Consider the following 26,943-nt stretch of genomic DNA (forward strand, 5'->3'; position numbering starts at 1 on the left):
ATAAATAAATAAAATCTTAAAAAAAAAAGACACATGAAAAGATGCTCAACATCACTCATCAAATCAAAATGACAATGAAAAAAAATGAAAAACAAAAAACAAAAAACGTCAATGAGATACCATCTCACACCTGTCAGAATGGCTAAAATCAACAACACAAGGAACAATAGGTGTTGGTGAGAATGTGGAGAAAAAGGAACCACTGTGCACTGTTGGTGAGAATGCAAACTGTTGCCTCCACTTTAGAAAACAGTATGGAGGGGGATCCCTGGGTGGCTCAACAGTTTAGTGCCTGCCTTTGGCCCAGGGTGTGATCCTGGAGTCCCGGGATCAAGTCCCACATCAGGCTCCCTGCATGGAGCCTGCTTCTCCCTCTGCCTGTGTCTCTGCCTCTCTCTTTCTCTCTCTCTCTCTCAATATGTCTCTCATTAATAAACAAATAAAATCTTAAAAAAGAAAGCAAGCAAGCAAGCAAGCAAGCAGTGTAGAGGTTCCTCAAAAAGTTAGAAGTTGAACTACCATATGATCCAGTAATTCCTCTACTGGGTATTTATGCAAAGAATACAAAAACAGTTATTCAAAAAGATATATGTACCCCTACATTTATTCAGCATTATTTACAATAGCCAAATTATGGAAATAGCCCAAATGTCCATCAACTGATGAATGAATAAAGACAACATGGTGTGGACACACACACACACTTGAATATTACGCAGCCATAAAAAAGAATAAAATCTTCCAATTTGCAACATGGATGGATCTAGAGTACAATGCTAAGTGAAATAAATCAGTCAGAGAAAGATAAATACAATAGGATTTCACTCATGTGTGGAATATTTAAGAAACAAAACAAACAAAGCAGAAAAGAGACAAACCAAAAAACAGACTCTTAGCTATAGAGAACAAACTGATGGTTACCATAGAGGAGGTGGTTGAGGGTTGGAGGAAAGAGGTGACAGTGACTAAGAGTACAATTATCATGATGAGCCCTGACTAATGTATAGCATTGCTGAATCACCATATTATATACCTGAAACTCACACAACACAATTCCGGTATGTTAACTATACTGGAATTAAAATTTTAAAAAAAGAAAAAAATAGGTTAAAAAAAATCAGGTTTTGAAAATTCTATTTTAACATCCGATGTTACCCACAAGAGCAAGGGAAAGTGAACATAGCACCAACCAGGGAATTAGAAGAGTTCAAACCCAGCTTCATTTTTTTTTTTTTTTAAATTTATGATAGTCACACAGAGAGAGAGAGAGAGAGAGAGGCAGAGACACAGGCAGAGGGAGAAGCAGGCTCCATGCACCGGGAGCCCGACATGGGATTCGATCCCGGGTCTCCAGGATCGCGCCCTAGGCCAAAGGCAGGCGCCAAACCGCTGTGCCACCCAGGGATCCCTCAGCTTCATTTCTAACAAACTACGTAGCCTACACCAAAACAATCACTTCACGTCTCTGCACCTCACTTCTTTCCATCTTTAAATGATGGGTGTGGATGTAATATCTAAGGTCTCTTCTAGCTCTAAAATGCAATGATTCCGTGAGATCTTTTCAACTTACTTCTGTCCTGAAAACATTAAGTGGTTTCCCAGGACAGCAGTCTTCCCTGACTTTATCTTCTGCTTCGGAGGCAAACTTGACTTCTATGTGTTCTAGCTAAAGAGAAGGAGGGAAAATGAAAGTCATCAGTATCACTTAATATGATTAAAATTAACCATCACCTCATTTCCTCATTTCCCCAAAGAGCAAAGCTAGGTTCTCCACTTAACACAAAATGGTCTGTGCGTTCCTCAAAAAGCCAGCCAAGCACAGGACAGGACTGAGAGAGCTCTATGAAATTCAGGATCGAATGCTCCCACAGCACAACATTGTTTGAAGAGCAAAAGACTAAATAATTTAAATGTCCATTAAAAAAAATCATTAATTAAAAGTCTTAGGAAAATGGTCTGTGTGATTTTATTATTTTCCACATAAAATTAAATGAAATGTACAATTATTTCACACTCATCTTAAATGTCTCATAGTATTATTATTTACATAGTCACGTTTACCACTTTCTGTAATGAAATCTGGCATCTATCTGCTGTATAAGAGAAACTGAAAAGCAGCATAAAAGACCTCCACTTGAATGAAAAAAGTTCAGAAACTTAGCATTTGAGAATAAGACTTTACTCAATTTTGATTTTTTTATAAAGACTTTCACTTAAATAAATAGAAAAACTCAAAAATGTAGCATATTGTATATGCCTCAATATAAGATGACCCTCAATATAAGGGGTCCCCATTGTCCCAGTGAAAAAATTCAAAAACTTTTTTTGACCTCCATGAGTATATATGAACATTTAGAAATTATACATAAAATAAATACCTACCAATATTTAGTAATTGAATTATTTAACTCATTTATAATTATAGGACATAAAATGTTTATTTAGAAATAACTTCCATTCCTGTATTTCATGGAACAATTTTATTCAAAATCTAAACCTGCATTTTTTTAAGTCAAGTGTCTTCATTATTATGAGAATCACTTTTCTGAGTCATCTAACACAATTTCCTAGAGCAAATTATCTTTCATTCTGCCTAAGTTATCTGAGAGACAGCATTTTTAGGATCTATATATGAAGTGATTGAGGTAGAAAAATAGAATGGGGAAAAACTCCCCAGATAAGTGAAAGCTATTGGTAACGTTTTAGTTCTTGAGTTTAGTAATACATTCACGGGTGTTCATTACATTATTAACTTTGAAACAACACAAAACAGGGTCAGGCAGGGACCTATGATAACACCTCAGGAACAAAGGAATCCAATTAAGTTGATCCTGTACATCTGAGGCTTAAATGGGAAGAAGGAAAAAAAGAAGCAATTCTTCCATAAATGAGAGATTTCTAAAGTATCTGAATATAATATCTCCTCTCATTTTGTTTTTAAAGAGAATTTGCGGGGGGAGGGATCCAGGCACATACAGTTAGTATTTTATGTATAAAATAACTGATACACTGAGTAAGATCACATTATTTTTTTCTTCCTGCAACTTCTGTACCCACCATTCTATTTCCCTCCAAAAATATTTTTGACAGTTATATTTGGTAAAGGTACTAAAGACAGAGATGTTTACAAAAAGGTTTATCATAAAACAAAACAACTGGATTATGTTTACTATAGTTAACTCATTGGCCTGTCTTACCTCAAGGGAATTGGTCAGGTAAACTAAATTCTCCATCAGCACCGCCTGTTCATCAAATTCTAGCTGCAAATCCAGAACACGAGGTCCCATCTTCTCCAGATTTTCCTAAAAGCCAAAAAAGTTTTGAAAAACAAAAATCACATTAAGGATACGTTGAAAAGAATACATTTCCTCCAAAGCAATCACTCTTCCCTCAACTGATAAAATCTTCAAATTTGAACAGCTAAAGGAAAGGCCTTGGACTCATGGTTTCCCTTATCTATGTTTGCTTGTTAATGAAATTATTAGTTCAGAATAATTATCACTTGAAGTATGATAAGATTAAGGCAACACTGAAAAGACTGGAAGGACAGAGTTTTCATTTATAAAAGAAATATGATTTTATCATTGTTTATTTAGAATGAACTAATATGCAAACCCAAAGAATTCACTTTGACAAGGAATCAAACAAATGTGCAGAAATATCCCTGCAGGTAACCCAAAAGAAAAAAAAATTTAATTTTCTAAGATAACACATCTTTAAAGCTAGTTCAGAGAATGGTGAATTAATAATAAACAAACAATTTCTACAAATTAAAAAAAAATTAAGTCATATGGGTACTGAGATAATCCTGTGGCATATAAAAACAATTTCTTAATTTTCTTGAAAATGAAACAAAATATTTGCCACATTAAATGTGATCCTCGAGATCCAAATTCATATAAACAAGTATAGCTAACTGCCTAGAACATGCTATACTTACATGAAAGTGACCTGACATGATTCCTAATATACACTATTCTTATTTTCTGTCCAAGTTGTTTCTTTTCCTATGAAAAAGCGCTAGAAGCTATTTTCTTATTCTCAGATTTACAAAACAACTTTGCGAAGTTTCAAACCACTAATATGCGTGGCACATCCCTAATATTACTGAAGAAAATATATTACTTAAAAAAGCCTAATACTGGTTTTCTAAAAAGCCAACTCTTGAAGCTAGTAAGATTCATCTAACTACAGAAGTTTTCAAATCAGTTTCACTGGATTCTGTAAAGTACATCATCAAACTTTGCAATCAATGATGAAATATTTGGTTGGATCCAGATATTGACAATGGATCTGGCATTCTGACCAATGGCAATAGCCAAAGTAGGGAATCAATGAATTACAAGCATATCAGCAGATATAACTTGATTGGTGAAGGTCAATCCAAGATTCTAAATTATTTCTGAAACGTGAAAGACCGTAAGGCTCTGAGAGTTGATTCTGGTCTAGAACAAAAAGGCTTTTCTAAGAATACCATCTACTCCAATATAGGACAAACTAAAAGTCTTAGTTGCCTTCAGGCAGGCATGTGTAGCCTAGAAGATTCAAGAATTAATCTAAACTCCAAGAATAACCACTACATTCCTAGCAGCCTGAAAGACACTAATTTACATTTTTAAAAAAACATTTACCGAGTCTACTTTTTGACAGAAAGCATTAAAGTGTGTTAAGTATATTATTTCATTTACTCCTCACAACACTCCTAAAATATAGGTTCTATTAACTTCCTCACTTAATAGATGAAAAAACATGTGACCCAGAGAATTTAAGGGACTTGTCTAAGGTCTCAAAACTAAGAACTGGCAGACAAAAAGGATTTGAACCAAGATCTGTCTGACCCCAAAGCCTGAGCTCTAGCAACATACAACCTTCTTTCTGTTTCTCTGTAAGAAATACAAGAAATCTGTTATTTCTATGAAGAAAGCTGAGCCTACTGCAATGTTTCTCAAATGACAGAGGTGGGAGGTAGCAACAGATTATGTCCCCAAGACACATTTAGCAATGACCAGAGAATTTCTGGTTGTCACAACTGGAGGGGGTGAAGAGGATATTCTACAGGCACCTAACTGGTAGAAGACAAAGATACTGCTAAAGATCCTATAATGCATAGGATTGCCTCCCACAAAAGAGAACTATCAGCCCACAATATCAATAGAACCATTGTTGAGAAACTCTAGTCTAACCACTATAAACAATGTTTATCCTGTTAAAGCAAACCTATACAAATATAATATCTTGGTTCCAGTAACAGGATCTAATAAAAACACTATAATGTAAGCCAAAAGAATAGGCCTCCCTGCCAAAAAGAAAAGGTAGAACATGAACAGAATCATTTAGTGAGCAATTCTAAACCAATTTTTCTTCCATAATGCATATTTCCAAATACTCAGCAATTTTACAAATAAATCCCAAAAATGATCACTCATTTCTCACAATCACTGATTGAGAAGAACTATTTTAGCAGATTTCCTGGGAGAGACTATACGCAAAGTTTTCCCCTTCCTTCCACTCATCTAACCATTACTCACAGTCACAGCTGCACGAGGTCCACAGCTTACCTTAATCATGGCAACAAACGGCATCACTTTCTTCATATATTTCTTCAATTCTGGCAGATTGCCCAGTTCACTAGCAATGACTTTGTTATCAGGCAATTTTCCACTGTTGGCCTAAAAAAACATTGAGGAAGAATGTGGAGAAAAATATTTTAAAGATAACGCAAAATAGTAGAGTGCCCATAGGAAGCTGGCCAGACACAGAATAGTGGCCTCTACCAGTCTGCTAGAAAACAGGAGAAAAATGAGCAGCCCCACATGTCCTGGAGATGTGAAAGGTGACTTAGAGGGAGTCTCCTATTCCCTCTAAAGTTAAAAGATAACATGATTTTTAGGGTAAAGGAGAAAAGAGGTTCGTCCTGTCGAATATTTAATTTTTCCTTACACTAAGAACTCTAGGATTGTAACATTAGATCTTACCAGGTGAGAAAACAAAAGAGTCTTATAGAGATCTTGTTTGTCTCCAAACTTGTAAAAACACTTCACTAGTCATTTGAAAACTGCAAAACTATTATACAAGATTTATATAATGTCTGCTTTTGAACACTGTTCCTTATAAACTGTTACCATAAATGTGAAAAAAAAAATAATCTCTAGCCATCCACTTGTTAAAAATAGTATCACTTCTATCTAAACACAAATAAATACCTATATCATGTATCATTAATATGCAGAGTCCCAAATGTGCTGCCTGATTTTAAATTCATTTCTGTAAACACAACTGTCCCCTTCTACAGAGTGAAAAATGAAACAAGTGGCCTTTTCAGAATTTTGGGTGACTTATTTTCTCCTTATTGTAAAAGCATGGTATCAAAGCCAAAGGTTGGGAATGAATCTAAATGAAAAGTAATGTATACTAAGACTTCTGATCATGTGTTTACTTTCAATTCTAACCTTTACTAAAGTACAGGGAAAAAATATTTTCTCCACTTATCAATGTGCTGCTTTGAAATATATATGAAAGAGAAAAAAGAGTAGGAAACACTCCTTTCCATTAGATCACTAAAAAGGTGCCACATACAATGTAAGAATATCTTCCTTGATCATAAACTAACATTCTTTTAGTTCTTTTGGATGAAAACAAAAATTTAAAAGAAAGCTGATCATTCCAAATAGTGCCAAAACACGATATCATTTTGAAACCATTTATCTAGTCAGTAATTACTAAATAAACTATAACTTCTAAAAGAATAGCAATTTTTAATAAAAGTAGCATTTTTAAATATCTAGGACATTACATTTTATATTTGGTTCTTCGACTGCTTCCTTGAAAATGCTGTTATGGGGAGGAGGGGCAAGACAGCGGAAGAGTAGGGTCTCCAAATCACCTGTCCCCACCAAATTACCTAGCTAACCTTCAAATTATCCTGAAAATCCATGAATTCGGCCTGAGATTTAAAGAGAGAACAGCTGGAATGTTACAGTGAGAAGAGTTCGTGCTTCTATCAAGGTAGGAAGAAACAAAAGCCATCCAAGGGGGAGGGGCCCCGCGAGGAGCCGGGCTGAGGCCGGGGCGAGTGTCCCCAGGACAGGAGAGCCCCGTCCCGGAGAATCAGGAGCTGCACCAATCTTCCCGGGCGGAAAGGCACCCACGGGAGTTAGAGCAGGACCCCAGGAGGGCGGGGATGCCCTCAGGATCCCAGGGACACTAACAGACACCTGCGCCCCGGGGAGAGTGCACTGAGCTCCCTGAAGGGCTGCAGCGCACGGTGGGACCCGGGAGCAGCTCGGAGGGGCTTGGGCGGTGGCTCCGCAGGGAGGGGGCTGCGCAGGTGGATGGCAAAGAGGGAAACTGAGGAAAAAAGAGACAAACAATTAAAAGACCATGAAGATAGATTAAGGGAAATAAACAACAGCCTGAGGAAGAAAAACCTACGTTTAATTGGGGTTCCCGAGGGCGCCGAAAGGGACAGAGGTCCAGAATATGTATTTAAACAAATCATAGCTGAAAACTTTCCTAATCTGGGAAGGGAAACAGGCATTCAGATCCAGGAAATAGAGAGATCCCCCCCTAAAATCAATAAAAACTGTTCAACACCTCGACATTTAATAGTTAAGCTTGCAAATTCCAAAGATAAAGAGAAGATCCTTAAAGCAGCAAGAGACAAGAAATCCCTGACTTTTATGGAGAGGAGTATTAGAGTAACAGCAGACCTCTCCACAGAGACCTGGCAGGCCAGAAAGGGCTGGCAGGATATATTCAGGGTCCTAAATGAGAAGAACATGCAACCAAGTATACTTTATCCAGCAAGGCTCTCATTCAAAATGGAAGGAGAGATAAAGAGCTTCCAAGACAGGCAGCAACTGAAAGAATATGTGACCTCCAAACCAGCTCTGCAAGAAATTTTAAAGGGGACTCTTAAAATTCCCCTTTAAGAAGAAGTTCAGTGGAACAATCCACAAAAATAAGGACTGAATAGATATCATGGTGACACTAAACTCATATCTCTCAATAGTAACTCTGAATGTGAACGGGCTTAATGACCCCATCAAAAGGGGCAGGGTGTCAGACAGGATAAAAAAGCAGGACCCATCTATTTGCTGTCTACAAGAGACTCATTTTAGACAGAAGGACACCTACAGCCTGAAAATAAAAAGTTGGAGAACCATATACCATTCAAATGGTCCTCAAAAGAAAGCAGGGGTAGCCATCCTTATATCAGATAAACTAAAATTTACCCCGAAGACTGTAGTGAGAGATGAGAGGGACACTATATCATACTTAAAGGATCTATCCAACAAGAGGACTTAACAATCCTCAATATATATGCCCCGAATGTGGGAGCTGCCAAATATATAAATCAATTAATAACCAAAGTGAAGAAATACTTAGATAATAATACACTATACTTGGTGACTTCAATCTAGTTCTTTCTATACTCGATAGGTCTTCTAAGCACAACATCTCCAAAGAAACGAGAGCTTTCAATGATACACTGGACCAGATGGATTTCACAGATGTCTACAGAACTTTACATCCAAACTCAACTGAATACACATTCTTCTCAAGTGCACATGGAACTTTCTCCAGAATAGACCACATACTGGGTCACAAATAGGGTCTGAACCGATACCAAAAGATTCAGATCGTCCCCTGCATATTCTCAGACCATAATGCCTTGAAATTAGAACTAAATCAGAACAAGAAGTTTGGAAGGACCTCAAACACGTGGAGGTTAAGCACCATCCTGCAAAAAGATGAAAGGGTCAACCAGGAAATTAAGGAAGAATTAAAAAGATTCATGGAAACTAATGAGAATGAAGATACAACCGTTCAAAATCTTTGGGATGCAGCAAAAGCAGTCCTAAGGGGGAAATACATCGCAATACAAGCATCCATTCAAAAACTGGAAAGAACTCAAATACAAAAGCTAACCTTACACATAAAGGAGCTAGAGAAAAAACAGCAAATAGATCCTATACCCAGGAGAAGAAGAGAGTTAATAAAGATTAGAGCAGAACTCAATGAAATCGAGACCAGAAGAACTGTGGAACAGATCAACAGAACCAGGAGTTGGTTCTTTGAAAGAATTAATAAGATAGATAAACCATTAGCCAGCCTTATTAAAAAGAAGAGAGAGAAGACTCAAATTAATAAAATCATGAATGAGAAAGGAGAGATCACTACCAACACCAAGGAGATACAAACGATTTTAAAAACATATTATGAACAGCTATACGCCAATAAATTAGGCAATCTAGAAGAAATGGACGCATTCCTGGAAAGCCACAAACTACCAAAACTGGAACAGGAAGAAATAGAAAACCTGAACAGGCCAATAACCAGGGAGGAAATTGAAGCAGTCATCAAAAACCTCCCAAGACAGAAAAGTCCAGGGCCAGATGGCTTCCCAGGGGAATTCTATCAAATGTTTAAAGAAGAAACCATACCTATTCTACTAAAGCTGTTTGGAAAGATAGGAAGAGATGGAGTACTTCCAAATTCGTTCTATGAGGCCAGCATCACCTTAATTCCAAAACCAGACAAAGACCCCACCAAAAAGGAGAATTACAGACCAATATCCCTGATGAACATGGATGCAAAAATTCTCAACAAGATACTAGCCAATAGGATCCAACAGTACATTAAGAAAATTACTCACCATGACCAAGTAGGATTTATCCCCGGGACACAAGGCTGGTTCAACACCCGTAAAACAATCAATGTGATTCATCATACCAGCAAGAGAAAAACCAAGAACCATATGATCCTCTCATTAGATGCAGAGAAAGCATTTGACAAAATACAGCATCCATTCCTGATCAAAACTCTTCAGAGTGTAGGGATAGAGGGAACTTTCCTTGACATGTTAAAAGCCATCTACGAAAAGCCCACAGCAAATATCATTCTCAATGGGGAAGCACTGGGAGCCTTTCCCCTAAGATCAGGAACAAGACAGGGATGTCTACTCTCACCACTGCTATTCAACATAGTACTGGAAGTCCTAGCCTCAGCAATCAGACAACAAAGAGGCATTCAAATCGGCAAAGAAGAAGTCAAACTCTCCCTCTTCACTGATGACATGATACTCTACATAGAAAACCCAAAAGTCTCCACCCCAAGATTGCTAGAACTCATACAGCAATTCGGTAGCGTGGCAGGATACAAAATCAATGCCCAGAAATCAGTGGCATTTCTATACACTAACAATGAGACTGAAGAAAGAGAAATTAAGGAGTCAATCCCATTTACAATTGCAGCCAAAAGCATAAGATACCTAGGAATAAACCTAACCAAAGAGGTAAAGGATCTATACCCTAAAAACTATAGAATACTTCTGAAAGAAATTGAGGAAGACACAAAGAGATGGAAAAATATTCCATGTTCATGGATTGGCAGAATTAATATTGTGAAAATGTCAATGTTACCCAGGGCAATTTACACGTTTAATGCAATCCCTATCAAAATACCATGGACTTTCTTCAGAGAGTGAGAACAAATTATTTTAAGATTTGTGTGGAATCAGAAAAGACCCCGAATAGCCAGGGGAATTTTAAAAAAGAAAACCATATCTGGGGGCATCACAATGCCAGATTTCAGGTTGTACTACAAAGCTGTGGTCATCAAGACAGTGTGGTACTGGCACAAAAACAGACACATAGATCAATGGAACAGAATAGAGAACCCAGAAGTGGACCCTCAACTTTATGGTCAACTAATATTCGATAAAGGAGGAAAGACTATCCATTGGAAGAAAGACAGTCTCTTCAATAAATGGTGCTGGGAAAATTGGACATCCACATGCAGAAGAATGAAACTAGACCACTCTCTTTCACCATACACAAAGATAAACTCAAAATGGATGAAAGATCTAAATGTGAGACAAGATTCAATGAAAATCCTAGAGGAGAACACAGGCAACACCCTTTTTGAACTCGGCCACAGTAACTTCTTGCAAGATACATCCACGAAGGCAAAAGAATCAAAAGCAAAAATGAACTATAGGGACTTCATCAAGATAAGAAGCTTTTGCACAGCAAAGGATACAGTCAACAAAACTAAAAGACTACCTACAGAATGGGAGAAGATATTTGCAAATGACATATCAGATAAAGGCCTAGTTTCCAAGATCTATAAAGAACTTCTTAAACTCAACACCAAAGAAACAAACAATCCAATCATGAAATGGGCAAAAGACATGAACAGAAATCTCACAGAGGAAGACATAGACATGGCCAACAAGCACATGAGAAAATGCTCTGCATCACTTGCCATCAGGGAAATACAAATCAAAACCACAATGAGATACCACCTCACACCAGTGAGAATGGGGAAAATTAACAAGGCAGGAAACCACAAATGTTGGAGAGGATGCAGAGAAAAGGGAACCCTCTTACCCTGTTGGTGGGAATGTGAACTGGTGCAGCCACTCTGGAAAACTGTGTGGAGGTTCCTCAAAGAGTTAAAAATAGACCTTCCCTACGACCCAGCAATTGCACTGTTGGGGATTTACCCCAAAGATACAGATGCAATGAAACGCCGGGACACCTGCACCCCAATGTTTATAGCAGCAATGGCCACAATAGCCAAACTGTGGAAGGAGCCTCGGTGTCCATCGAAAGATGAGTGGATAAAGAAGATGTGGTCTATGTATACAATGGAATATTACTCAGCCATTAGAAATGACAAATACCCACCATTTGCTTCAACGTGGATGGAACTGGAAGATATTATGCTGAGTGAAGTAAGTCAATCGGAGAAGGACAAACAATATATGCTCTCATTCATTTGGGGAATATAAATAATAGTGAAAGGGAATATAAGGGAAGGGAGAAGAAATGTGTGGGAAATATCAGAAAGGGAGACAGAACATAAAGACTCCTAACTCTGGGAAATGAACTAGGGGTGGTAGAAGGGGAGGAAGGCGGGGGGGTGGGGGGGGTGAATGGGTGACGGGCACTGGGGGGGGGTCACTTGACGGGATGAGCACTGGGTGTTATTCTGTATGTTGGTAAATTGAACACCAATAAAAAATAAATTTATTAAAAATAATAATAATAAAAATTAAAAAAAGAAAAAAAAAGAAAATGCTATTATGAATATGCAACCCACTAAGGCACAATATCATTTTTCTACCTACCAAAGTGGCTTTTACTTTTTTACTTGCCATACATCAAAATCTGCAAGCAATTCTATAGAATATGTTCTATTTCTATTATATACAATCAAATGAGGAAGTGGCTCTCCATAAAGATAGGCTCACAAAAATCACTTGCTCTTCTCTTTCCATCAAATTTCCAAACGTAAATGTTTTTCTGAGTATTTTTTAAGTAACTACAAAAATTTCTGAAATAAAATCTCAGTTAAGTTCTCAAAACTCAAAGCTAAGGATTTTCCCTTCAGTTATCACTTTATGCTTTGCCCATAATCACCGTTTTGTCTCTCTCTCTTCTTTAAGTGCACCTTAACAATTTGTGTCTACCAGTAACTCTTCTTAATAACCTAAGCAAAGGGATCCCTGGGTGGCGCAGCGGTTTAGCGCCTGCCTTTGGCCCAGGGCGCGATCCTGGAGACCTGGGATCGAATCCCACATCGGGCTCCCGGTGCATGGAGCCTGCTTCTCCCTCTGCCTGTGTCTCTGCCTCTCTCTCTCTCACTGTGTGCCTATCATAAAAAAAAAAAAAAAAAAAAAAAAATAACCTAAGCAAAAATTCCACAACATATACTTTGTTTCCATATTTTGAATGTGAAAGAAAAAGGTAGATGGACTTTTTCCTTCAGGAAAACTTAGAACTATGTTGAAGTATTGTTTCCTTCAAACACAATAATCATATTTAACAGCTCTTTACCTGATGTAGCCAAAAACATCCAGCTCTCCATTTCTATGGATAACTATCAAATAGACATTTTGTTTTAAATTACTCAATAGGCAAACTTCAAATTTTTTTTAAACATAATGAGGTTAAGGCTTCATGAACTCCAGCGTTCAAGTCCTAACAAACCCAAAAGGCAAACTCAGTCCTTTTGCTTCATAATTTTAACCACATATGAGAAAATCCCACACCTTTTAATTACATATGACCAGAGCCACTATATTTTTGTATGAAAGCATCAGAAATGATAAAAAAGATGGCAACTTTTCCCTCGGTATCCATTTAAGAGCCAGCACAGCTAACAAAAAACACTCTGTGCCTAGGGGTAATTACACAAAGCTGCCAGTCTCCCTTCTCCCAGACATTGCCAACATCCTAAAAACAGGCACAGGCACACACAACAACACTGGGAGAACGTCTGCTGAGAGCATCACCTCAAAGTGATTACGCAGCACTGACAGGGTGGTATGTTGCCAAGAAGGATAGTTCTTCGCCACATAGATGGTGCAATGTGAAGGTTTCTGAGGTGGTTGCTTGTCAGTCTTCTACAGGGCAAAAGAAAGGGAGAAAACATTTGATCACTCTTGTATACACCAAAAATGAAATATCCCCCTCCTGGTATACACTGCTACTGCCTCTAACAGTAAGAAGCATACGCATACTACAAAATTGAATTAGCAGTAAAAAGAGTCTGACACATTGGAACGATAGTTGTCTTAATTTTCATTACTAGTAAAGGTTACTTGACTAATAACTTTACAAGAACAGCCCTTTTTAAAAAAAATAAAATAAAATAAAAAGCCTTCACCTTCCCCTTAGCTGGCATCATATAGTTCTTGAGTCGCAATCTAAGGTCATGTGCTACTTCCATGAGATACTGTGAGGAACGTATCAAGGCTTCATCCACAGGACCAGCCAGAGGCCATGAAGCATTCATAATGGAGTCAGGCTTTAAGAAAGAAAGAAAAAAAAGTTCAGTGGGATTAAAGCACACAACTATTTTATGGTTCTTGATTACAGTTCCATACAAAGGCTACCATCTAAAAAAAAAAACAAAACAAAACAAAACCCAAAGGCTACCATCTGTAATTGCATGCTCAGAGTTCAAACCTGACTACCCATAACACACTTCCACAGTCCCTGATCTAATGTTCCCTAGAATTCAAGCTGTGAAGTCTGACTCTACATTCTTAATTAGCATCCATTTGTACAAGCGTATTAATACCCACACACATATGCTCACTTTCAAAGAAAATTATGTAATGCTAATTTGCCTAAATTTAATCATTATTACATAAATTATACGCACTCTTGGTTTTTATCCTATTAATACATTTAGTCTTGAAAATATAGCTATTCAGTATATGTATCATGAGTACATTTTTTGCATTGTTCATGCTTTAAAAAATACAAAAGAACCTGGCTAATAAAGATGAAAAGAAATTATTAAACCAGCCAATCTGTTTATCTGCAAGCCTAGGAGAAATAATTGAATCTATCCTCACAGTAAGGATGCTAATATAATAACCCTGAATATTCAGCCCTACATATGCCAGAAATTTTATATAAAACAAAAATATTTATGCAAATATACACTTCTATCTTTGTTTATGAGCTGCTCTAACAGTCGTTTATATCTTTCTCAATATTTTCACCTTTTTTAACAGTTGGAAAAACAGTATTAGTTACACATGAATTCTAATTAAATGTATTTTTAAAATATATTTAAATGTATTTTAACATTTCCTAACAAGAATTAGGTGATAAAAAAAAAGAACTAGGTGATAAAGAAAATGCACAGTCACATGTTTTTAAAATACATTCACTGTGTGTACATAAATAAAGGCACACACACAATGTATTTGTCTAAACAGAAGGTAGCTTCATGAAATGATGAATCCAACATTATTCTTGAAATATTTTTTTCAGTCTTTTCCTCTTAAGTAGCATTATTACTGTATTTATTTAATAAGGCCAAATCAAAACTGCCCACAACATCTGAACCACAGACAGGTACCTTTCCCAGGAGTGTCCAGATGTGTTCACATAGGTGTGGACAGAATGGAGCCAAGAGAAGTGTTTGAACTTCAATAAAGCGGAACACAAGGTCTCTGTGCATACCTTCTATGGCCAATTCACGGTATTTATCTTTCGCAGCCTGTAAGATTTGAAATTATTTACCATTTTTCTCCCCATACTTTTTAAAAATAAAATGAAAAGAAAAAAATTCAGTACCTTAATGTTAATGCATTTTTAAGCTTTTAGTCTTTCAAAATTCCATAAGGAATTTTCATAAAGGTTTTACGTCATTTTATTTTAAGTAATCTCTATACCGGATGTGGAGCTCCAACCCACAATCTGCAGATCAAGAATCTAAAGCTCTACCAACTGAGCCAACCAGGCACCCCCCAGTTTTACTACATTTTTAACAACTTGCAATTAAATGTATACCAATCCTTGTCAAAGGATATCATGGTTTTATAGTACTGATTCTCAAGAAAAATTTTTCAGAAAGACATTTTGTAGCATATAAAAGTTGCACAATTTAAACTCTGTGTTAAGGGCTGATGATACTCTGAACAGCCTATAAGATATTAAGTATCAAAAAAGGCTATAAATAGGACACATTGCTATGTTCAGCACTTATCCTTATTTAACCACATCTATGAAAACCAAGTTACATAAATCCCAATGTGATATTTTACAAAACTGATTGAGGAAACCTACATTTTCACTTTAAGCCCCTGAACTGCCAAATTTGAGGAAACACTGACACCTTGTGGGCAACATCAGAAAATGCTTATTTTCAAACTAAGCAAATTATTTTATCTTTATATTTTATCAATTTAAAAATGTTCTCCTAGAAAATGTGGCTGATTTTTAGATTTAACCTTTACTAACTCATAGCTCAACTAGAGACAGAAATACTTATATCAAACACAAAAGAAAGAGTATCAAAGAAAGTTATTTAAAACTACAATTTACTAAAGAATTTAAAAATTGCCTGGCAACATTTTAGAGGAGTCCCCATCTTAGAGGAGTTATTTTGTCATCGCAGGAAGGGAAAAAGAGCAAAATACATCATATTCACACTAACAAATTTTATAGCTACTAAAAGAATAGCCTACCTGAAACTCAAAAAACCCTGTTTTCAGGGCTTCTTTAAACATCATCTTTTCATAATTTTGATCTGTTTTTATAATTCCTGCATTCATCTCACTATAGAATAGGAGGAAAAAAAGATTACTGAGTTCACATGCAAGTACATGAAGATATATAAAACTGCCGTATATACTAGTAAACAGTAAAATCAGATCAATGCCTGAAACACTGAAGACCACTCAACCACAAAACCAGTTAACCACAACACAGTTAATGATATCCTTGTCTAAAAATTTCTAGATGAAACTTTATTAGGAAGTCTAAGACATGGAAACAGCTTGACAAAGGTGGTCAGATTCACCTGCTGCATTTTAAACAAATGACGTTGGATATTAAAAAAATTTGTTCATGCCACCAAAGGCCCTTCATAATTTGGCCCCAGCGTGTTTGATGTGCTACTCTGCCCTCCAAATACTATACCTCAAATAAATATCACTCTTTCCATGGCTTCCTTATCTCCCTGTAAGAATCGTTTATTTTTCAAGAAACCCAGAACACACATGCCATCTCCCTCTATCCCTATAACTATACTTGTAATGAGTTCAGTAATGAGTGTTTTCTTCTCCTGCTAAACTATAGTGAAGGATCAAGTCCTATCCATCTTTGTAACACCAGTTCTTAAGATGGCTCCTGATACAAAGATGATGATAAATGTTTTTTAAAAGGAAAAAATTGATATTTCTCTTTTTCTTCTAATCTACTTTTCATTTAGCCATTCTGTCCTATTCTAACACAAGCCAGCATGGTAAAATAGTCATGAGAACGGCTTTGAAGAAGCAAATTTGTAAACCCCAAAACAAAGTACTAGCTTTGAGAAATTTAATATTTAATTTTTCTAAGCTTCACTTTCTTTAACTATAAAATGGAGCATTAATATCTTTATCATATAAGCTGTGAAGCTAAAATCAAATAATGGGTGCAAAGTGCTTGGCAGAGTACCCAGAACAAGTAAGCCTGCAACGAACAGTAGCTATTATTGACATCTAATTTATTTTAGGAGGGAAAAAACAAAAACTTAAAAATGCACAAGGACTGAGCAACTGTAAAGTAGCGAGGGCTGGAGTCCACAGATTACCTGGCAAAAACTCTATCATTGAAGGTGCTGGCAGGCCCACTTCTTAGGCTGTCCCAGTTGGCAACCATTTCTTTCACCCACTCCACCCAGGTGTACAGACGGAGAATACCTGCATCTGCCATGGCTTCCACAAAGTTTGCATCTTCAACAGTGTCGCCAGCATCAGCCAGAGCCAAACGCATTCCTGGATGAAGAGGAGGGGGATGAACAAGAAGATCGAGTGATGATTTTAAAATGTAGTTAGTAACTATCAATGATGTGTCCATTTGGGTATTACTGCAAAAGCTACACAGAAATTAAGAAATAGCGGAGGCTTTAAAGGACTGCCATGGACCATCAAACTACCACCAAAAGTGGGATCCACAGTGTTGTTCAAATATTTGAATCACCTATATCGCTTTGCATATGCTTAGCATCAGTGTGTTTCTTTCCAGGCATATTGAGTTAATGAGATAAAGTGGTCTTGAATGAAAGACAGGAAGAAAATGGTAAATTAGAAATACAGATCCTATCAACATTTCGGCCTCACTTAGTGGCAGCATAACTAGATTTTAATGCATGATAGCACACATCAGTGCCTTACACGTACAAAAATATATTTAATTTCTTCTTTCTAAAAGCAGATGCTTCTATGTTTTCTAACAAAATTTTACTTTTCAACCAAAATCTTCCATTCTAGGACACCTGGGTGGCTCAGTCAGTTAGATCTGCCTTCAGCTCGGGTCATGGTCCTGGTGTCCTGGGATTGAGCCCCATGTTGGGCTCCATGCTCAGTGGGGAATCTGCTTCTCCCTCTGCCTTTCCCCCTGCTTGTATTCTAGCTCTCTCTCCCTCTCAAATAAATAAAATCTTTAAAAAAATTAATAAGAGCCTAATTAAATTATAGGACATCCTTGCAATGGAACACTATATTTCTGCAAGAGTGAGGAAAACTTTTTTATGTATCAATATGGAGCAATCTCAAATATGAAGTGTTAAGTGAAAAAGGAAAAGTTCAGAAGAATGTGTATTATTTTTCTACCATCTGTGCCTAAAATGGGTGAGATGAGAACATGTAACATTGTTATGGATCATTAAATATACTTTATAATACATAAGAAGCTCAAAACACTTTTTATCTGAAATAATTTTACACTTAAAGAAAAGGTGCAAAGACAGCAAGAGAATAGACATAAACCATTTAACAGGCTTCTCTAATGTTAACTTACATAACCATAGTTTCAAAACCAGGAAGTTAACATTAGGTATAATACTATTAATTAAACTGTAGACCTTATTCAAATTTCACCAGTTTTTCTTCCAATATCCTATTTCTGTTGCAGGATCCAATCCAAAAAACTACATTGCATTTAATCATTTTATCTCGCTGGTCTCCTCTCATATCTGTGACAGCTCCTCAGTCTTTGTCTTTCATGACCTTGACATTTTTGATGAGTACTAGAGACAGTTATTTAATAGAATTTCCCCAAACTTGGTTTGTCTGATGTTTTCTCACGATTAGACTGAGCTTATGAACCTCTGGCAAGAAAATCACAAAGGTGATGCTTTGGGTCTTCTCAGTGCATCACTATCAGGGAGGCACAGGATATTGATGGCTTATTACTGGTGTTGCAAGCTTTTATCACTTAGGTAGTGTGTCAAGTTTTCTCGACTGTAAACTGTTTTTCCATTTGTGATTAGCAAAGTATCTTGGTAGAAATACTCTGAGAATATACAAATATCTTGTTTCTTCTGAAATGTACACTCATTGGGATCCCTGGGTGGCGCAGCGGTTTGGTGCCTGCCTTTGGCCCAGGGCGCGATCCTGGAGACCCAGGATCGAATCCCACATTGGGCTCCCGGTGCATGGGGCCTGCTTCTCCCTCTGCCTATGTCTCTGCCTCTCTCTCTCTGTGACTATCATAAATTAAAAAAAAAAAAAAAAATTATGAAATGTACACTCATTGATTTTGGCAATCATTGGTAGATCTTGTCTGTAACAATTATTACTGTGATTTTTGCCTAATGGTGATTTTATATTTCATTCAACCTTCATACATTTATTAATATGAATTCTTCTGAAAGGAAAAAGCTGTCCCTACTCACCCACTTATTCTTTTATTTGACTATTACTTTATCAGTATGGACTCACAAATATTCAACTTATTCACTGGGTTATAATCCAACACTATCATTTATTTCTTAAATTGTCCTAGCTTGCATAATTGGGCGCTCCTTCCACTTGGTTCCTGTACCCTTTTCTTTTATATATATGTATAAATATATATATACATAAATTTTAATTTAATCACTTGAACTCATCACAACAAGCAGACTCCTTAATCTGCATCATCTATTTTGGCCATCTCCCACCTCCTCCCTCTGGTAATCATCAGTTTGTTCTCTATCGTAAGAGTCTCTTATGGCTTGTTTCCCTGTCTTTTTCCTGATTCATCTGTTTTGTTTCTTAAATTACACATGAGTGAAATCCTATGGTATTTGTCTTTCTCTGACTTATTTCTATTAGTATTATACTCTCTAGCTCCATCCATGTGGTTCCAAGTGGCAAGATTTCATTCTTTTCATGGCTGAATAATATCCCTGTGTGTGTGTGAGATGTGTGTGTGTGTGTGTGCGCACGTTCTTTATCCATTCATCAATTTATGGACACTTGGGACTGCTTCCATATCTTAGCTATTGTAAGTAATGCTGCTATAAATAGACAGGTGAGCATACCCCTTCAAGTTTAGTGTTTTTATATTTTGGGGGGTAGATACCCAGTAATGTGATCATATGGTAGTTTGATTTTTAACTTTTTGAGGAACCTCCATACTGTTTTTTACAGTGGCTGCTGTGCCAGTTTGCATTCCCACCAACAATGCACAAGGGTTCCTTTTTTTCACATCCTCACCAACACTTGTTGTTGTATTGTTGATTTTAGCCATTCTGATACGTGTGCGGTGATATCTCATTGTGATTTTGAGTTGCATTTCCCTGGTGATGAGTGATGGTATCTTTTCAAGTGTCTGTTGGCCATCTGGATGTCTTCTTTGGAAAAATGTCTGTGTCTTCTGCCCATTTTCTAATTAGATTATTTGTTTCTTGGTGTTGTATAAGTTCTTTGTATATTTTGAATACTAACCCTTTATTAGGTATGTCATTTGCAAATATGCTCTCCCATTCTGTAGGTTGTCTTTTAGTTTTGCCAACTGATCCTTCTCTGTGCAATTTTTATTTTGATGTAGTTCCAATATTTTATTTTTGCTCATTTCCCTTGCATTAGGGGATCTATCTAGAAAAATACTTGCTATGGCCAATGTCAGAGTAATTACTGCCTATACTCTTTCATAAGATTTTTATGGTTCAAGATCTCACACTTAGGTCTTTAATGTATTTTGAATTTATTGTGTATGTTTTAACAAAGTGGTCCAGTTTCATTCTTTTGCATGTTACTGGCCAGTTTTTCCAACATTGTTTGTTGAAGAGACTATCTTTTTCCCATTAGACATTCTTTCCTGCCTTGTGAAAAATTAAATGACCATATAATGTTGAGTTCATTTCTGGATTTTCTATTCTTTTTCATTGATCTATGTACCTATTTTTGTGCCAGTGCCATACTCTTTTAATTACTAGAGCTTTGTAATATAACTTGAAGTCCAGAACTGTGATGTCTCCAGCTTTGCTTTTTTCAAGGTCACTTTGGCTCTTAAGGTTCTTTTGTGGTTCCATACAAATTTTGGGATTGTTTGTTCTAGCTCTGTGAAAACTGCTGTTGGTATTTTTGCTAGGGATTGCATTAAATGTGTAGATTTCTTTGGGTAGCAGAGGTATTTTAACATTTGTTCCTCCAATCCATGAGCATGGAATATCTTTCCATTTCTTTGTGAGAGCTTCAATTTCCTTCATCAGTATTTTAAAGCATTCAGAGTACAGGTCTTCTACCTCTTTGGTTAGGTTTATTACTAGGTATCTTATTATTTTCAGTGCAATTATAAATGGGATTGTTTTCTTAATTTCTTTCTGCTGGTCCATCATTAGTATATACAAACACAACACATTTCTGTAGATTCACTTTGTATCCTGAGACTTCACCAAATTCGTGTATCAATTCTAGCAGTTTTTTGGAGGAGTCTCTCAGGTTGTCTATATACAATATCATGTCATCTGCAAGTTTTTCTTTTTGGTGTCTTATTGCTGTGGCTAGGACTTCCAGTATTAAGTTGAATAAAAGTGGTGCCTTGCCTTGTTTCTGACGTTAGGGGAAAGGCTCTCAGCTTTTCACCATTAAGAATGTTACCTTGGGGTTTTCATTTAAGGTCTTTATTATGTTGAGGTATGTTCCCTCTAACCATACTTTGTTGAGGGTTTTTATCATGAGTGGATGTTGTACTTTGTCAAATGCTTGTTCTCCATCTATTGAAATGATCATATGGCTCTTACCTCTTATTGATATGATGTATCATGTTGATTGACTTGAGAATACTGACCCATCAGGAATAAATCCCACTTGACCGTGGTGAATGATTTATTTTAATGTATTGTTGGGGTTGGTTTGCTAGTATTTTGGTGAGGATTTTTGCATCTACATTCATCAGAGATACTGCCCTGTCGTTCTCTTTTTTTGTAGTGTCTTTACCTGGTTTTGTTATCAGGCTAATTTTGGCCTCATAGAATAAATTTGGAAGTTTTCCTGCCTTTCTATTTTTCAGAATAGTATAAGAAGAATTGGTATTAACTCTTCTTTAAATGTTTCATGGAGGGGCACCTGGCTGGCTCAGTTGGTGGAATATAAGCCTCTTGATCTCAAGGTTCTGAGTTCAAGCCCCACAATGGGTGTGTGTATGTGTGTGTGTGTGTGTGTGTATAATAAAATAAAATAAAAGTCAATCCATATTTGGAAGAATTCACTCATGAAGATATCCAGTCCCAGACTTATGCTTCTTGGGAATTTTTTGATTACTGATTCAATTTCTTTGCTGGTAATCAGTCTATTCAAATTTTCTATTTCTTCCTGTTTTACTTTTGGGAAGTTAAATATTTTTAGGAATTGATCCATGTCTTTTAAGCTGTCCAATTTGTTGGCATATAGTTTTTCAAAATCTAATTGTTTGTTGTGTTTGTTGTTATTTCTCCTCTCTCATTTGTAATTTTATTAATTTAGGTCCTTTCTCACTTTTTTTTTTTTTTTAAGATTTTATTTATTTATTTGAGAAAGAGAGAGCGAGACAGAGCCAGCACAGCAGGGGAAAAGGACTGAGAGGGAGAAGAAGGCTCCCCGCTGAGTAGGAAGCCCAACACAGAGCTCACTCCCAGGACCTTGGGATTTTCTTGATGAATCTGACTAGAGGTTTATCAATTTTATTAATTTTTTTCAAAGAACTAGCTCCTGGGTTTCATTGATCTGTTCTACTGGTTATTTAGGTTCTATATCACTTTTTTCTGCTCTAATCTTTATTATTTCCTTTCTTCTGCTGGTTTTAGGTTTTGTTTGTTATTCTTTTTCTAGCTCCTGTAGGTATTAGGTTGTTTATGTGAGACTTTTATTTCTTCTTGAAGTAGGCCTATATTGCTATAATCTTCCCTCTTAGAACTGCTTTGGCTATGTCCCAAAGATTTTTAAACCATTCTGTTTTCCATGTATTTTTTTATTTATTCTTTTATTTCCTAGTTGACACATTTGTTGTTTAACCTCCATATATGTTATTTAACCTCCATATATCTCTGGTCTTTCCAGATTTTTTCTTGTAGTTGACTTCTAGTTTCATAGATAGCATTGTTGTCAGAAAAGATACATGGTATGATTTTGATCTTTTTAAATTCGTTGAGGCTTGTTTTGTGGCCTAATGTGTGATCCATGTGCACTTGAAAAGAATGTGTATCATGCTGCTTTAGGATGGAATGTTGTGTATGTATCCGTTAAATCCATCCGTTCCAGTGTGTCATTCAGAGCCATTGTTGCCTTGATAATCTGCTGTTTAGATGGTCTGTCCATTGATGTCAGAGGATGTGAAAGTCCCTTACTATTATAGCATTATTATCAATTAGTTCCTTTATGTTTGTTATTAGCTGTTTTATATATTTGGGTGCATAAATATTTAAAATTCTTATATTTTCTTGTTGAACTGTCTCCTTTACTATTATATACTATCTTTCTTTAAATCTTGTTACAGTCTTTATTTTTAAAATCTATTTTATCCGATATAAGAATTGCTACTTTGGCTTTCTTTTTTTTTTTTAATTTTTATTTATTTATGATAGTCACAGAGAGAGAGAGAGAGAGAGGCAGAGACACAGGCAGAGGGAGAAGCAGGCTCCATGCACCGGGAGCCCGACGCGGGACTCGATCCTGAGTCTCCAGGATCGCGCCCTGGGCCAAAGGCAGGCGCTAATCCGCTGCGCCACCCAGGGATCCCCTTTGGCTTTCTTTTGATATCCATTTGCATGATACATGTTCCTCCATCCTCTCACTTTCAATCTGCAGGTGTCTTTAGGTCTAAAATGAGTCTCTTGGGATGTGTGGGTGGCTCAGTGGTTGAGCATCTGCCTTCAGCTCAGGGCCTGACCTTGGGCTGCACTGGGCTCCCTGCGGGGATCCTGCTTCTCCCTTTGCCTGTGTCTTTCATGAATAAATAAATAAAAATCTTAAAATAAAATGAGTCTTTTGAAAATAAATAAAAAAATAAATAAATAAATAAAATGAGTCTTTTGTAGGAATGTGTGGCTGGTTCTATTGGTGGAGCATACAACTTTTGATCTCAGGGTTGTGAGTTCAAGTCCCATGTGGGGCGTTGAGATTATTTAAAAATACGAATGTTAAAAAAAAAAAACGAATGTTATTATGTTTGATGGAGTCCCTGAGTTTCCCTAAGTCTATTCTCATTGTGCATTATTCTTTTTTCTCTCTTTTGTTCAGTTTGATTACTTTCCATTACTCTTTTAGGTCATTAATTTATTCCTCTGCTTCTTCCGGCCTGCTATTCATTCCATCAAGCATGTTTCTCATTTTGTTTATTGAGCTCTTTTTCTCTCTTATGTTTTATTCCGAACCTCTGTGTTAACGGTCTCAAATGTCCTCCACTCTTTTCTCAAGTTCAGTGAGTATCCTTATGATCTCGGCTTTAAATTCTCTATTAGGCATGTTACTTACATCTATTTCACTTGTATCTCCAGCTATGGCTTTGTCCTGTTTTTATTTGGGACAAATTTCTGTCTTCTCATTTTGTCTAAGTCTCTCTGCCTATTTCTGTGTGTATGAAAAGTCAGCTATATCTCCTATTCTTAAGGGTGATGGCCTTCTGAAGAAGTACTGTAGCACCCAGAAGTGTAGTATCCCCTGTTCCTCAGGGCCCAGTGCTCCCAGCCAGGAGTGTCTCCAATGAGTGCTGCATGTGCTGTTGTGTCCTGGTCACTTTATCCTTCAGCCCAGTCATCTGCAGAAACTCTCTTTACTTGTGGGCAGTGTCTGGACCCTGGCCTAAATGTGGTACTTTTAATTAGGTGTGCTCTGGTCTGTTTGTGAAATGAGATCTGTCACTGACAGAAACAAGGCACATAAAACTCTTAGACTGAGAGACACACTGTGGGCAGGGGTTTGAGCTGGTCTTCTGGGGAGGGTGACTCTGCCACACTGAAACTGAGACAAGCATGACTGGAAGGGGTGGTTTTACCAGAGCATGGAGGGGTGGAGCTTGGTAAAAGCAAGTTAGGTGGCAAGTGTCAGCACTGTGCTACTTCCCACAGGTGGCATTATGCATATGCTAAGGGGTGGGGAGGGAAATGGCGCCTGCCAATTCCTTAGTTCCTGGAGGGGTCTCTCTGAATGCTGCCTCTCTGTGACATACTATGAGATGAGCAACTAACCTGCCCGCTGTGTGCCCCAGGGACTCTTCAGATCACTGTTTCCATGCTGTACATCAACACCATGTTTGCCAGCCAGCCTTCTCTCCAAGAGCAGCACCAATGTCCTCTGAGCTCTTCCAGAGCCAAGCACAGTGATCTTTAAAATTCCAGGCTTTAAGCTCCACTGGTCTCAAGAACTCATGAAATTCAGGCTTTCTCACTTTCCAAGCCAATTGCTAAGGGGATTGGTTTTCCTCGTGTACTCCCCTGTGTACTAGTTTGTCTCTTGCCCTTCTCCACAATGGTGGCTACTGGCCATCAGCGGCCATGACCTGTTTCCCAAAATACACCTCTGCATTGGCTACCTTCTCCATTATAGCCTCTACTCTATCTCTAGTTGCAGAGTTTGTTCTGCCAATGGTCAGACAGATTTCTAGGGTATTTAGGATGATTTGATAGTTACCTACTTGTATGGATGAGACAAGGCAAGCCTAGGGTCCTCCCACTCTGCTGCGATCTTCTGTCTTAAATGAATCTGTGTCCTTTCAAATATCCCCATCCTTACTAAAACACTGCCTTCTTTACTGGCACCATAAGATGTTCCATGCTCATCTTGTATTTTCTCTACTCCAGACTGCAAATCAATCACTTCTCTCAAGAACTCTAGTTCCATGTATTGGAGAATGGTATTTAGAAACCAAGATCTAAATGTCAGGTGTATCCCTGCTACCAGTGTGTCACTGCTCATATGCCCTCTCAGCAGACACAGCTAGGGAAATATATACACATATACTAACCTACCACATACATTGACATTTACTTTTATATCAATTTGTCTGTACATAAAATTAAACACTGGAAATTGCCAATTGCAATCCAATACCACAGGGTATATTTTAGCATTCCCCCTTTATTTGTATCTTTTTTTTTTTTTAACAGTGAGTTCTCGTCTATAATAAATTTATTTGTTCAATCCCAGTACACACATAAAATTAGTTTTAGAAATGCTAACCTAGACCTCATGTAAGAAATAGTCTTACTAATTACAGTATTTGTGTGCAGTCCTTTTGGCTTACAGCATCTGGTCAAAACATTGTTTCTCAAAGCCAGTTAGGTTAGTTGTTTTTGTTTTTGTTTTGTAAAGATTTTATTTATTTACTCACGAGAGACACATGGAGAGGAGAGAGGCAGAGACACAGGCAGAGGGAGAAGCAGGCTCCCTACAGGGAGCCTGATGAAGGACTCAATCCCAGGACCCCAGGATCATGACCTGAACCAAAGGCAGACGTTCAACCACTGAGCCACCCAGGCATCCCAATGAGGTTAGCTCTTTCCCAATCCCTTCAGCATCGCCTCAAACTGTACTAGTCATGATCAGTAGAAAGACATGCCATGATGGCCAAAGAAATGAATGGTTCCTGCGGGTTAGACAGCGCATTTCTTCCCTTGACAAAAGAATGATGAAATGGAACAGTACTGAGGCCAAGGAGAAAATAGTTCTCTAAAAAATGAATGCTCCCAGGTTCAAGTCACTTATGTTTATATCAAGTATGAAGGAAATACTTTGGAAAAACTTCAAAGTCATATCTCTATAAACCAACTCTTTAAGAAGTAGTAAGAAATTAAAAATAAGCCAGATAGAAATTACAATGAGTTTCTTTTTAAAAAGACTAATATTAGCTTCAATTTGTTCCTAAGCAGATCACATCTTATGTTTTAAGTATTCTTATGTTTTAAGTATTACACAAAAGAAAATGTGAATATTTTAAAGTACTGATAAAAGTGAAAGAAAAAAGCAGTAAAACAATCAGTTTAACTTGCCTTCCATAATCTGAAGAGAATCAAACCCTATACAACAGCAATAAGAAAAAAGTATACTCACCATCAGCTGAAAATTTGTCGATAGCTTGGGTCAAAGTGAGGAAGTTGCCTGTGGACTTTGACATCTGAAATGGAAAGTCAATGATCAGGCATTATTATGAACATATATAAAAAATAAACCAAATCAAAGTAGGTTAG

The 26,943-nt window shown here is 37.1% G+C and overlaps 1 protein-coding gene across 3 annotated transcripts in view; it reads right to left on the reverse strand.

The window, feature by feature from the left end:
• LARS1 (leucyl-tRNA synthetase 1) overlaps nt 1-26,943 on the reverse strand; it is a 75,172-nt gene that overhangs the window by 7,439 nt on the left and 40,790 nt on the right. For 2 of the 3 annotated variants that reach the window (XM_072826352.1, XM_072826353.1), the window contains 9 exons: nt 26,807-26,870; nt 17,107-17,290; nt 15,998-16,088; nt 14,887-15,027; nt 13,678-13,818; nt 13,304-13,414; nt 5,559-5,669; nt 3,198-3,302; nt 1,571-1,666 (listed from right to left, as the gene is read on the reverse strand). In XM_072826352.1, the coding sequence (XP_072682453.1) occupies nt 1,571-1,666; nt 3,198-3,302; nt 5,559-5,669; nt 13,304-13,414; nt 13,678-13,818; nt 14,887-15,027; nt 15,998-16,088; nt 17,107-17,290; nt 26,807-26,870 (1,044 nt within the window). The remainder of the gene's footprint in view (nt 1-1,570; nt 1,667-3,197; nt 3,303-5,558; nt 5,670-13,303; nt 13,415-13,677; nt 13,819-14,886; nt 15,028-15,997; nt 16,089-17,106; nt 17,291-26,806; nt 26,871-26,943) is intronic. The other variant, XM_072826354.1, reaches the window with a different exon arrangement.

The sequence above is a fragment of the Canis lupus genome, chromosome 5, assembly GCF_048164855.1.
Source record: "Canis lupus baileyi chromosome 5, mCanLup2.hap1, whole genome shotgun sequence".
NCBI classification, from domain to species: Eukaryota; Metazoa; Chordata; class Mammalia; order Carnivora; family Canidae; genus Canis; species Canis lupus.